Source organism: Varroa jacobsoni, unplaced genomic scaffold (assembly GCF_002532875.2).
Source record: "Varroa jacobsoni isolate VJ856 unplaced genomic scaffold, vjacob_1.0 scaffold_1446, whole genome shotgun sequence".
NCBI lineage: Eukaryota > Metazoa > Arthropoda > Arachnida > Mesostigmata > Varroidae > Varroa > Varroa jacobsoni.
The window spans coordinates 292,759-307,676 of record NW_019214348.1 but is presented as its reverse complement, the minus strand read 5'-3'; the positions used below and the strand labels follow the sequence as shown (position 1 = coordinate 307,676).

The window sequence follows — 14,918 nt, the reverse complement described above, 5'->3', positions numbered from 1 at the left end:
GTACGTGAGTTTACAGCATGAAAAATTGATTGGGTTTTTACTATTGAGTAAGACAGGAAGTTTGCGTCGTCCTAGTCTGTCTCTGGGTCTAATAGCGCCAAAGGTTCCAGTTCCTCTGTTTAAATATTTTTTGAAGTGCTGTCCCGTAGAACAAATATTGCGTGTCTATGCCCCAGTAAAACATGCACAGGTGAAACAAGTCGAACCACGAACTTCCTGGCGGATGTAAACAGATTTGCAGTGATCCCGGTCAGAATGAAGGCATGTGTCACTACGCCATGGAAATGATATTACTAGCAGGTTTGCATGCATGCATGCATAAAGGGGATTACTCATTGGACGCATTATTTTCTAGTTTTAGCCGAGGTGTTTTTCGAAGGCCGTCGGTACAGCGCCAACATAATGCCCACTAGGTCTTCGTAGATTCATCGAAATGTTCTAAGCAGAACTACACGAACAGGTACCCGAATTCTTCTGGATGACAGTGATCTAATACGTAGAGTTTAAAGGTAGCCTCAAGGATATGACTCCAATATCCTAAAAGTATTCACTGAAGTCATTTCAACCGGATATATAATATAGTACACTTATGAGGTCGGCTTCAGCAGGGGTCCTCTACTAGTATAAAAAATGTCAGGCGCGGTTTAGCAACTGTTTAGCGAAACGGGTAATGCTATATTATTATTCAAATACGATTAATGTTTTTGAGACCAGTGACCGTAGGTTGATTTATAATCTGTTAATATGAGCTAAGGCACCCGCAGCGAAAAATCTATCGAAAATTTATTGAAGTCTAGTTGGCAGTGCTTACTCCCTCGTTTTACATTTACGTTGAGTAAATCGAGTAAATACAGGATACCCATAAAGACTCGATCACCGCTTAAGCAATAGCTACATTTATATATATATATAATGTATCTTTCATATATTTATTTATATAATATCGACGACGTTTATTGACCTGGCCTGCCCGGTGCCAATACGGATGCCCTGACACCGCAACGGCCAACGTTAACAGTTAATCTAATCGCATACAGCAGACGACCAGAATTACAACTATGATAGATACTGACACCAGCAAGGCGCGACCTAACCGGGCATTTTGCATAAACAACAAAGGGCATAAACACAAGAGCGGCAAATAATATAAATGTTCACATTATTGATGGCACCAATAATGTTTTGTCTTTGTTTGCGATGATAGTTCGAACGAATTAATACGTAACAATGCTTGGCCATTTCCGCATACAAATTGTCTAAGGTTAAATCGACGCCAACCCTGTTCGATGTTGTTGTGGCCACTACAGATCCTAACCGTGTATCACCGCTAACACAAAAATTAGCTGTCGATCTCACTATTTGCCGATCAAACAATCTTTGTTGTTTTTGCTTGCTGTTAAACTTTGCTTGCTTTAGTAGCGTCCTTGTATTCCTGTATGGGGTAGTCTACACCGTCCTCATCCTTCGTATCATCTTCAAGCAGATGCTCCTTGTCTATGAAGACCGTAATTTTACTTCGCCGACCTGTCGGTTTGTGAAGGGCAGTTACCTCCAAGGTGCCATCGGCGTCTAAACTAAACGTTACCTCAATTCGAATTATACCGTTACCTCCCTGTGGGATTCCAGTCATGGTGAACTTAGCCAACATATTGTTATCTTTGGTGAACGAGCTATACCCTTCGAAAATCTTGATGGTTACAGCAGGCTGGTTCTCCGAGCATGTGCTAAAACCCCGCGAAATTCTGGTGGGGATTGCTGTATCGCTCTTAACAAGGAACGTCATTACGCCATTGACTGTTTCGATTCCGAGCGGGTGTGGGGTTACATCGAGCAAAAGCAGGTTCTCAAGGATGTGCGAATCCTGAGTTAAAATACCTGCCTGTAGCGCGGCACCGTAAGCAACGGACTCTTCCCGACTAATCGACTTGTTGAGCTCTTTTCCATTGAAGAACTCCTTTAATAGCTCCTGTATTCGAGGAATATTTGTACAGCCACCGACCACAATAATATCATGTATATGACTTTTATCTATTTTTCCATACTGTAAAGCCTTTCGCACTGGCTCTAGTGTGGAGCCAAAAAGGTCTCCGCAGAGCTCCTCAAACTTTGATCGACTGATAGACGATTTGAGGGCGATGTTCTCAAAAAACGACTCAACTTCGATAGCCGCCTCGGTGGCAGTCGACAGCGTGCGTTTGACGCGTTCACACGCAACCCGCAGTCTTCGCATGGCTATTTTATCCGAACTCGGGTCCATTCTATGTGTCGCTTTGAATTCACTGGCAAAATATTCTACAAGTCGGCTATCGAAGTCTTCACCACCGAGGTGAGTATCTCCACTCGTGGACTTCATTTCGAGTACGCCGTCGTGTATGGACAGGATCGATACGTCGAATGACCCGCCACCTAAATCGAAGATGAGGATGTTGTGCTCGTCTTTCATTATTCCCTTACTGTGTAATACCTTGTAAGCTATCCCCGTTGCAGCGGATTCTTTCAGGATACGCATGACATTGAGGCCGGCGATTTTTGCCGCATCCCTCGTAGCTTGCTTCTGGTACTCATTAAAATGGGCTGGTACCGTAATCACAGCATCGGTGACCATCTCTCCAAGATAGGACTCGGCAATTCCTTTCATCTTAAGAAGCAACATCGACTGGATCTTCTCCGGAAAGTAGCACCTTTTTTCGCCTTTAGAATCAATTCGAATTTTTGGCCATCCTCGCTCGTTTACTACCTCGAACGGCCAGGTCTTCATGTCATTCTGTATAATCGGATCTGTGTACCGTCGTCCCAGGAGTCTCTTAAAGTTGAATATTGTGTTTGCGGGATCGGTCGTCACCTGTCTAGTTGCCGGCTCACCAATCAGCAGGCCATCCTCCGTGAAGGCCACAAGCGAAGCTGTCTTCCTACTACCTTGATCATTAGTCATAATCTCAACCTTGCCGTTTCGAAAGATTCCAACACATGAGTTCGTCGTGCCTAAGTCGATGCCGATAGCCGGGCTTCGTGGCGGAGCGCTTGCCCCGGCGGACCTCGTCCCCTTATCGACCATTTCTATGAAATGGCAAGTCTCTGCTTTAGCATCCGAGGAATACACCTTGTCGAAGAAATCCGTCCTCGGCCGATGAAGGACGTCTCAAACCGATTTCTGCCGGTATTTCCTGTAGTTCGTTAGTTACTATCTAATGTCGCTGTTTGCGAAGACGGTGGTGGTGGTGGTGGTGGTAATTAATGCTTGTATTTACAGGATTCGTTGCCGATTTCGCAGGAGAAGCGCGTAGCTTCACTCGATGCTGTAGGAAATTAGCGACAACTTTCTGTAGTTGCAGCGCAGCGTTAGACAGATGCCGTTTACGCAGTTCCGTAATATAATTCTTAATTCGCCAGGTCGTAGTGTTCGAGAAATCGAACGAGCAATTATGTTCACTCTCTGGTTATCTAGATTTTCGACTAAATAATAAAGTCAAACATTCGAGCAATGTTTGTCCCAAATAAAATTTTGACGTCCCGCTCGTGACGATTTTGATCTGAGGCTCAACAAATCATGGCTGTCAGACGCACACTTATAATCGATAAAATCAGCCTTGAGCACAGAATTAATTTAGCGTAACGATTACTAGCACGCTTCGGCTCGATTTAGAACGCGTTTCTTTACGCGCGAATACTAGGCATGTTTCGTTGTTTTATGATAATGAACATTGGCTTTACCGTTTGGCGAAATAATTCCTTTACCAATAACTGAGATTATGATCTAAACAAAAATTAATGGAGCAGGCGCGATTGAAGAACGCAGGTCGTTTTTACTAGCTGAAGTAAATGTTTCGAGTCCGGTGATGCCGCCTTAGCTAAGTATTGCCTCAAATGAACAAACTGTACCCAACGCGAAGTGGAGTGCGGCAGTGTCTAATATTGAACCTTTACTGCCCTCTGGGTCTTGACAAGCTAAGACAAGGTCCAGCTTGCCCTGGTTAGGCAACGTCTGATGGAATGGTGGCGTATCGCCAAGTGTCAGTCGAGCTTCGAATGAACCCTGTTGCCAGCCGCCGGCTTTTGTAGGGCAGTTCATGTTTCTATCTTAAAGTTAAGAAAAAAAAATATATTCAAAGGTACTCAGCTAAATGCGTATGTTTCCAGCATTAGATGTCATAGTAGAGAATGACATCGCTGCCAGGTTTATAGCCGTTGTATTATCGAGTTTTTCTCTCTATGGAACAGCATTATTTTGGCTAACAATGATTGAGCTCGAGTCTATCAAAATTTATAATGCCGATATCGAAAATACACCCTTTGCAAAATGAGTGATCTGTGAATAGTAGATACTCTCTCGAATTGTACGATCATATTAACGATAAAAGAATATCAAGACGAAGCCAATTTAATTATACTGCATTCAACTTCTGCTTGAATCAGGCCAATCTTTCGCACCCCATTAAAAGGAACGGCGCCCAACACAACAGTTGTAAACTTTAGATCGAGTGATCTATCGTCGTGTAAATGCTCTGCACCAGTAAAGGCAGCAGTTGATCTCTATACGAGGTATTTCTACATCGGAGTACTTCGAAATAAAAAAGATTATTCATAATGGTGGCGGGAATCGAATCGCGCCATCATACGTGGCGTTCTCCCACACGATTTATACAGTCTTGTTAGTTTTTTATCAGTTTTACTGTATATGTAGAGGTTTTGGCCGTGGTGAGTCTACTGAACAGCATACTTTATTCCGGATCAATAAACCAAAATCAAGCAAGCCATTGAGCCGAGCTTCTTGAGAAGCTTCTACACGTATCTTCATCGCTAGGTCGCCCCATTTAATTGATGGTCGGACAGCGATGCTCTGGAAAATCCTGGGTCCGTCGTACATCCTTCTATAGGCGGGTGAATTGCAACGTCCCATAAACACGGACAAGTTTAGGTTCCTTGAGCTTAAGCTGAACAACAGCTCAAACTGTGAGTCAGAACGAACGAGTCTTTCAATTACTCCAGTTTTAGCTATAACTTAATGCAATCAACAGTCAAGGCGGGCTTCCGCAAACGGCAACCTTGAAGTAGCTCAAACCCCCTAATTACAGAATGCGTAAATGAAAGGTACGGAATGTAACAATGCCTAATACAGAAAAGAAGCAGTCATTAGATAAATAGTATTATCTCGTTATGGAGTAGTCCTAATTTTGTCATTTAGCTAAATACCGCTCAGCTCAAAGAGTTTCGCTATACGTTACCAAAATATTATAAACTAATAGATCTTATCATCTTGTACATGTTTGTGATTCAGGCTCTGAATCCGTTCATTTGGGTGCTGGGAATAGCTATTAGTTAAAAGGAGCGATCTGCGTTGCGTCGAGCGGGAACCGTTAGGCATACTGATATGATGACATGAAAGAATCCCTCAACATTTATTAGCCCCTTTAGATCATATGGCGTCGGTTCAGTGAACGCAGTACACGTTATCGATAAACATTGTTATATTATGTTTCGTGATACCTAAAACCAAAGCATTTGCATATGCGACGTATGTATGTTCATACCGTGTCGTTGGAAAGTACCATTTTTTACAATACTATACACGGGTTCTGTTTGTTACGTGTTATAAATAACAAAGGGAAACCACAAAAATGGATCGAAATGTGTTGCTCCTATTTTATTGAGCCTCGAATAATTGTGTACATTTATATGATAGCTAAGCTCTGGTAGAAACGACTCTGTCAAACAAACAAACAAACAAACAAAAAGAACGACCGACAAAGAAATCTGAATAACATTGAAGAGTTGAAGTTCAACAACATAAGAGCCGCGGCCTCCGCTTATTAGAAGGCGTTATCTCTCGAGTTGTTGTCAGACGAAGACGTTGTAAGGAGCGTTCGTTTGCTTGCTAGATGCGTAAAAGGCATGCATTTATAGGATAAGGTATGAAATAGGCTCGAATAAAGTGTATGTGACAAAGCGCGGAATCTGGGAGTTAAAAAAACACATGAAAACCCAAAGGAAACCTATACAACACTGGCAGCTCCAGGTCCAACCTTGATAGTGTTCACGATGTATCGAACGCTTCTCAAATTTCGTTGAAGAAACAGTGAGCCATTAAGACGTAAGCAGAACAAGGCTAAAAATTAAATTGCTCGAGAAATGATCGGTCATAATGTCAGATCAAGTACACGGAAAGAGATCCTATCGGATATGGCTAGCTATACGAGTTTGAACCAATTTCGCTAATTACCTAAGTCATTGAGAGTTCAATCCACATAGAAAATGGGTCGACACAAAAACGAAAGCTGGTACGTGTAAATTTTCGGTCGAGGGAAATGGCCAGAACTGTTATAGGGGTGGAAAATCACTCTGAGAATAGATCACTCGGATCTGGTTACCGTCAATATGATAAGTCAAAACGACAGGCGGAAAATCGAACACAGATCATCATAAGACCATTATCTGATGGTGGTCAGGTTTAGGCACACGGTAACGAAATTCGACGATTAGCAAGTCATCAGGAACCTAATGTCGGATATCCGAATCATCTGATTTTAAAAACAACCTTCGAACTTGAGCAGCTGACAAATGTGGGGCAATTTGTCGACCTAATGGAATCTAAATGGAATGCTACGTGATGACATTCTAGGGGCTAATAGTAAAAGGCTATTTTTTTGAAGGCAATCGACGAATTGCCTATCGGGCAGGTTGAAATAACATCATGCGCTAGTACCGAAAGCGAGTTGCCGTAGACAAACAATAAGCCGCGGTCAAAGTGCTTGCGTTCAGAATGGTCATTGAAACAGTCAGTCTATATAGGCGATAATATATCGAGGCGTCTTAGATTTTACCGAGTTTAACACTCTATGAACGCTATGAAATAATAGGGCCAATGTTCAAACGGGAGAACGCTGCGGCGGCAGCCAAATCACCCCTCGTATTGGAGAATGACCTTGGATAGACGAAGACTACCTTCTCGCAAAAGGCCTGCGTAGATGAATCGTAAGCCTTTTTTGATTTGTCGAAAAACCAAGCAGTGCGCGTATTTTAATACAAAAAGACACAGTATAAGCAGTCGAATGAAGGTAGTCAACAATGATTTTGTTGTTCGGCACAGTTCCAGCACTCGAAATTGGCCATACGAGGCACAACATACTCCTGCGTCAGAGTATTCTATGAGGAAGCAGCTGAAATCATCGCTAATAATCAGGGCAACCGGTAACGCTGACATTTGTCACCTTCACCTGCAGAGAACCGATGCAGCACTCCATCAAATGACTACAAACCTGACCAATACGGATTTGACGCGAAGAAGTAGATTAGTCGTCACTTCAGCATGACGCGGAACGTTAAACGTTCATAGCTACATGTGAACGGCTCGAAATAGCAGTCCTTCAAGAAATATCGTTATTGATTCTTGCAGTCGCTCTTCGACGCAGTTATCACTATCCCAACGTATCTCAATGATGAACAGAGGCAGGCCACGAAAGATGTTGCAACCACCGTTGGCGTCAACGTGTTGCAGACTATGGACTTCACAAGGGAACGGTAGAGCGCAATGTGCTAGGGTATGAACTTGGCGTCGTAAATTTATTGCACCAATATTGAAAATTAGAAGCACTTATTTCGACAGACAAGACATAAGCTTTCGAATATGGTGGAACATTTCGTCACCAAACTGAGTCATAAGCACGACGCCCTAAGACGCCTGAATATCATCTGCAAGCCGGCCAGAAAAAGTATAGTCATCATTGAAATGGGCATTTATCGATCTCAACTCACTTTTTAATAGAATAAGTGTTTCTGTGAGGATTTAACGAGCCACTATGGAGCACCACGTATGGCAAGGAGTAAGGCCGTAGCTGATGGTGCGGCCGGCGATCCGAGCTGCCAGCTTAAACGATTGAACTCTTAAGAATTTGATGTTATATGATGTCACGCCCTTTTCGCTCGAAATCCGGGTCATTGTAAGATTTGTCGAAACTCATCTGAGGCAAAACATACTACCTGCTCAGGTTATGTACAATTTTAGCCACATCGAACGATGATGGAACCCGTTTTCGAAGGCGAGCACCTCATGCTACCTTCAAGATGAGCGCTCAAGGTGCTTAATATGACACATCCAGCTGCAGCTTGGAGCTCACCTGTGCATAAAATCACGTTCAACATCGACACTGACGACGGTATGCTTACCGCATCGGCAATCAATATGAACTCATCGTAGAAGATATTGTTATTTCAAGTCATACGAATCAACTTCCGAGGATACTGAAATTGAACAGATTATCTAAGATGATGACGAACACTCATGTAAAAGATAAACTTTAACATCACTGTTTCAGTTTAAGAGAGTGACCGGGGCACAGGGGCTCTGACATCGCCGCTTCAAAACTTTGCAGACGACAACGAACCGATAAAATGCGCAAACGAAGCCCTCTCGTAAATTGATGTCGACGAGAAGACCAATGCATGTGAATCTCACGACCACCAAAAACAGTTCAGACAAGTGAGCTAAATGAATAAGAGAACGTGAATCGTCTGTGATAATTCACAGAGTGTGTTTTGTGTAGGACTATCCTTAATTTAGGTTCACTAAGAAGAAGTATATAAATCCCGTCGTGATTTTAATACTAGTACAGATCGTCACAGTAGCTGACACCATTTGCAAACGGGTATTTATTTGTACGCGCCTTGAGGCGGCCTAAATGAGCAAAAAATGGTCACTTCACCATATGCTAAAAACAGAGCTGGTGATAATGTAGGCGTTTATTGTGAACGAAGAGGTAAAATCGGAGTACAGCAGAGATAAACCTTCGGTCGACCGGGGTCGTGGGCTTGTTAGACTTGATCACATTCTATTTTAGAAAGGACTCAGTGAACTCAGATGACTATGTGTGACCAAATTATGCCAAGCGTTTTGAATTGGACAAAGGCAAGTCCGTCTACAGAACTCACGGGTTTCTTCCTGTGACAATATAGACTGAACGCTCATGGCTCCATTTGGATTTCAGACCTTCACTCCTGAAAATACATCGTTGTCAAAAGTCGCCCTTCGCTCATATCAAATATCCATAGTTATTGGCCATAGTTATTATTGCACTGCTCTATGGCGTGATTTGCTTGTTTTAGATAAATTCGTATCTGAAAAAAACGATCAGCGTAAGCATACTTCACTTGTGATTGATGCTAGCGTGAGGAATCGGCATCGGCACTTTAGTGTAGGATTTCTCAACCATGAAAACACTCGCTTGCCGAAACTGCCAATTTATCCTCTGACTGTTTCAAAAGATCCTCGATCGTTGGCGTAAATTCGCAAATGTGACTTCACTCACCGTTGATCACGTACCGGAATTTATAATCGACCTGCTGGAATTAGAATTCGCACACATCGATACTATATGAAGCACAACGGCCCAACAATAGATAAATCCAAATGAACAGCTATAATGAGTAAGAAGAGTAAAAAGAGAACGTATTGCGGCATTGTTTCGTAACATATCTATACGTTGTGATGTATTGTTTATATTCATATCGGTGGCTAGCTGTCAGCAGTTCGATATATTTAATCGTATTCGGTATTCCGCTGGCCATATGCACGACGGTAAATGGGAGTGGCTCTCTCGAATCCGCTACTAGGGATCAACTACTGAACGACAACTGAATAAACTTCGTAGTAAGAAATTCAGAGAACTCGATACGCCTCGAGCTAGAGCTCGCCCTACACTTGACCGGCAGCTGGACGGTAACTTACTGACCCGGACCATACCTGTCCGTCCATAGGCAACTAGATCTAGATTCTTAATTCAACCTGAAATTCAACGACAAGCACGAAATACCTTCTTTCATCATCTTACCTTTAGAAGATTCTCCGGAACACACAAAACCAAGTTGTAACAAAAGGAAAATGAATTTACATTCAAAGGGTGCGCTCGTCGACAATGGGAGCCGTCCAAGCACAACTGTTTCGTTCTAGAGATCTTCCAATTACTTACAGTTATAGAAAGAACTAAATGTGTTCTATCAGCACGAATAACTGCGCTGAATGTTTATCTTCAATAACAAAAATATAACCAGTTTCAATATGTAATATTCTGATCAGACGCGACTATTACCTGACTATCAAACTCGTCATCATAATGGCAAATGTGATCCGTTGGTCATTTCGCCCGCCACGGTGGCCGTCGTGAAACTATACGGCGTACGGGGCGTACAGTGGGTCCGTTTGCACGGCGCTGCTTATTACAGCCGTATTGGAATAGTACTGTTGCTTTATAGAAGCACGTAAGTGAACGGAGTGAATTCCCAGACACGATGGCAAATGTAGGGTTTAGCGTAACCTTGCGTTTCTTAGCCGCAAGACCTTTGAGGCCGTTTATCTGCACTTGGAAGATAATCGCGTGCACAGATCCGCTCTTCACTTCATATAGAGCTGAAGAACGCCTATATGAAACAAACGACATATAGATCATAGTTTGGGTCTTTCGTTAAATAACATCTGAACACAATATTGCATTGTAAAACATCTACTACAAGTATAATGATTAGTGCTAAAATAATGTTATTTTATCACTTCTTTGATCTGATTCCGCGAGATTATTGTCAGCCTGTTTGAGGCCATATATCTTTGAGAACAATTCGTCACGACAATCGTAGCATCCGCAGTCAAAACGAGCTTAATCATTGTAAAGAACTTAATCAAGTAGAAGTTTGACGTCCTGGGCCAGTCCTGGGTGAATCACTTGTTGGAATTTTCTAAAACTAAACCGATGGAGGACACGGGAGACTAAAATAGTCTCTTGCATGCACTCCAACTGTTTTAGTTGCAGCCTAACGTTTTCATAGCGAGACGTTTAGTGGATTTACAGTCTAGCAGCATATCAGATACGTGCTCCGGCTAAGAACGCACAGAATACCTGTTTTATTTTATGTTGTTGAAGATGTGTCCAACCAGCTTTCTTCCTGCTTCTAAAGTGAAAGTTGAATACATCTATACCTAACACTTAATACAATCATTATTTAATTTATATTATATAATATTAGTTAATGTTAACAGTAAGTGTTCTCATCAATGCGCAATCTTGTTGTTAGAGCGTTGATACGCCACTGGAGCACCACCACAACAACTTGATTATTAAAGATATAAGAGAGCATTGAATTTACGCGAACACGTTCTTCTGAAGGTTCAGCTTGCCGCTCGGTATAATGCACAATGCATCACAGCCCAATTTTTGTTCGTTCATAAACCGCTTTATACGATAAGAGTCACGTACAAGAGTAGACGATTGGACATTTGTATCGTGGTCCTCCTGCCAACCATTTGCCTAGCCCTAGTCCCATTTTATGTGTGTTCCTCAATCAACTCCATTTATCAGCCACGATCGACTCAGCCTTCCGAAGTTTCCGGGCTATTTATCAAGTGCCTACCCTCCGTTGTTCGTTACTTCGCTTTTACGACGTTCTCTACGACAATGCCATCTTTGGGGATGAGGGCAAAGTGTTAAACTTTTTCAACGACTATAGTTTAATGCGATCGTGCCACGCACGTTTCCGCATTCGCTCAGAATGGTTTCTAGTAAAACGTTTAAATAGTAAAAGGGGACTTGCGTTTCCGATGCTGTATTGCGTTACGAAGCAAGACTGTGGACATATAAACATGTCTAAAGGTCTAGCAATTGTTATTATTTCCGTTCTAATAAAGTATACGTATGTATACAAGACAATCTCTGTCGTTCCGCAAGAGCGAAGATGCGACAGCAACCAACTAAAACATAGGTGACATCACATGACAACATTATCCATTGTGAATATATATATATACAGGTCTGACTGCCATAACTTTGTTATTCTTTCTGATAGGCTATGCGTTTGAACGGCAGGGAGCCGCGGTTTTGACTATTTGATACACTAAAGTAACTGTTTGGTTTTTGCAAAATAGGTGTTTATGAAGAAGCGTCAGCAAAAATAGAAGTCAGAAAGAGCCTTTATTTCAATTACAACAACTTCTGAAAACAGGATAACTGGAAAAGTGTTTAGGTTTGTCGGTAGACAGCAAGCCTTTTTCAGGTCTAATTTTTCAATAAAGTTCAAAACAAGGTTGACATTAATTACACATTTTGGTTCCTCGAACGCTTGCATGGAGGCTGCTGTGAGCAGGTGGGGACTGTGTCATTTTTATTGAACTCGCCTGCGACATCGGCCTGAAAAAGGCCTGTAAGAGGCAGCCCATCCTTTTTAAGTCGGTGACTTTATGGCCGGACTAAACTGTATTGGCCCGACGAACTATCGTCTCGCAAACGTCTTACTGAATCGAATGGTTTAATTCAAGGGATTCTATGTAGTTGTAGGCTGCAATTCAGCTGCTCCTAAAGACATGTCCTTTTTCCTTTGGGTGCTAATGTTTCGGATGGTGATTGGTCTCAGCGTGGTACATGGCTCCAGCCCGGAGATCCTGCCCATCAACGATTTAGTGTCACTTTCAGGGAGGCGGGTCTGTTTCATTGATGGCCCAGTAGCGAGAAGCCCTTCAGCGTGGTCTAGCCCAGAAAGTTCTCGGGGAACCGCGGAAGTAAGTGCCCAAGGAAGTAGAGCATCCGAAGACACACAAGCTCGAGTGGCTTATATGATTTATAAGCATATGTAGTATTTGTATTATCCAAGATAGACTTTAACGTGGAGCATAGGTTACCGTCCTGTTCGTTGAAAGACGCTAACTTACGAATTTTTTAATTGTGCAACCCTAATGCATCGGCATTCGAACTACTTTGGATGTGCGGAGTTCGCGGTTGGTTCTATTTAGCCTGGACGGCCAAACAAATCGTCAATACGTGTCCAAATCGGGGCTTAATATTCCGACAGAGAGAGATGGTCTCAATGAAGTAAAATATCAGCTCCGTCTTTTTAATGAAGATGTAAAAATAGATACAGATATGAAAGTATAACTATATTCCATTGTCTCCGATCAGCGGGAAATCCTGACATTAACTGCCAGTACTCTTAAGAACGTCGCTTTTATTTCTTTCTGAAGAAATCAGATACCAGGCTGATTTCTCCATTTTCTAGTTGCCTCGAGACGCCATCCAAATAACATTCGTCTAAACGCCAAACTTGGTTGTAATGTGTCAAAGTAATAAATGTTATTGTTCTTTGTAAACAAGTATTTATTGATAAAATAATGTGTTGTTATATATTAGGTGCACTCCCGGCTTTTTCGATTTATGTAACCGGTATTTAAAATTTCGTGGTGAGATTTTAATGATCATCGTTGATCATTGCCTTTATTCGAAATCGTTTTTTGTAAACAGGGAAAACATATTGTTTGATATCTAAGTGTTAGGCAGCTGTACACGGTAGTAATTATTTTCTGAAATCAAAAGTTGGTTGTTTGGTATATGTGGTTGATCCATAATTTTAGAAACGTACTCCAATTTACTTCGTTTAAATGTTACACCGTCTCTAATGTAAGTTTATAGATATGTTTTCATAGCTAAAAAAAAAACAAAAACAAAGTTAAGTTGGCATAAATAAGCTTTAGTTCACTATGTAAACTTTAGTCCCAGGGTATAATATTGTTCGTAGAAGACGCTTGGATATACCGTGAGCGGACATCGAGAGAAGATGCTTGATTACAGATCTTCTCTCAGCAACTTGGTAGACAACGTATCTTATTGAGACTCAAGAAGCTAACGGCAATGAACGACCATTTACTTCAAGACTTCAAAGACTCTTTTATTCGGAATTCGCCAAGGTGCGGAGAAGTGTACCGTGCGTCGTTAGAAGTTGAAATCGAAATGAGTAAAATTAAATAATGGCACCCTTCCTCGTCGTCCGGAACTGCCCAGTTATTATCAGATTCCTGTAATTACAGTAGTACACAGTAAGCGACAATGTTTGAAATAGTCAAAACGGTATCAGCAATTGTATACTTGTCAAGAGACCGACCAAGGCTCTGCGGAGTCACTTAGTATGAAGCAACAAAGTAACGCTAGCCACGCAAAACATGCCATCTACTGTGCCCGCAGTTAACTACTTACCCTTATTTTACAAGAATGATTCTAGTAAGCACATTACCAGCTTTCGTTAAATTTAGAAGTCACCTACAGACAAATGTTGTTGTATAGAATACTAACAAATGTTGGCGTTGAATACACATTATTAGACATACAACCTCAATAAATGACTAGTTGTTATTAACGTATTGTTACGTATTAACGTAAAAACTGCTTGCTTTATAATCTTTGCTCGGGTAATGGATCTTCAATATGGCTGGCGGCGTTACAGCACTCTTCCACTATGATTTATCATGAATGATGAATCACTTAGGGAGCCATGCAAAATTGGAAAAAACAAAGTGCATTTTTACAGAAAAAAAATTTCCGTGTCATACGTCATCAATAACGAGTTACTATTTAGCATTAAAACGAATTACATTTGTTGAGCACTGGTTTTAGCGGACACGCTCTTCCAAAAAGCTACGCAAAATAAATGGTATACTCATTTAATAGTTATATAGAGGGCATATATCGTATGTTGCATTATGTACACTGTAGCGGATGTAAGACTACTATAAAAACGTAAACGATCTCAACCAACGTTTGTGTCTTTATAATATATTTCCACCCAACGGTAAAACTTATTCATCTTTTATTTAGTGGCCGAACGCATTGGTAGCAATTAATAATTGCTATATATAATTTAATCTTCACTAAAAATCAATGTTGTAGCTAGAGCGGTCCAGCCGCTGATGAAGAGCGATCGGGCGTCGCCGCTTTAAGCAACACATAATTACCTAATTTACGTTAATAAACGAGGTTATTTGTGCATAACATGAATTCATATACAAATTGAATATGGCGCCATTCTCAGTCAATTGCAGACGTTCCAACCCCTCTCCCATCTTTCTGGTCCGATAGCTTATTTTGACCTCGAGCGAATCGATGCATTCATCCGTTTGG

General features: G+C 41.6%; 1 protein-coding gene across 1 annotated transcript; it reads right to left on the bottom strand.

The window, feature by feature from the left end:
- Nucleotides 1-896: 896 nt before the first annotated feature.
- Nucleotides 897-3,708, bottom strand: LOC111270126 (heat shock cognate 71 kDa protein). Its single transcript, XM_022850176.2, has one exon. It carries the CDS (start codon nucleotides 3,053-3,055, stop codon nucleotides 1,397-1,399), a length of 1,659 nt encoding a protein of 552 aa, XP_022705911.1. The 5' UTR covers nucleotides 3,056-3,708; the 3' UTR covers nucleotides 897-1,396.
- Nucleotides 3,709-14,918: the final 11,210 nt, after the last annotated feature.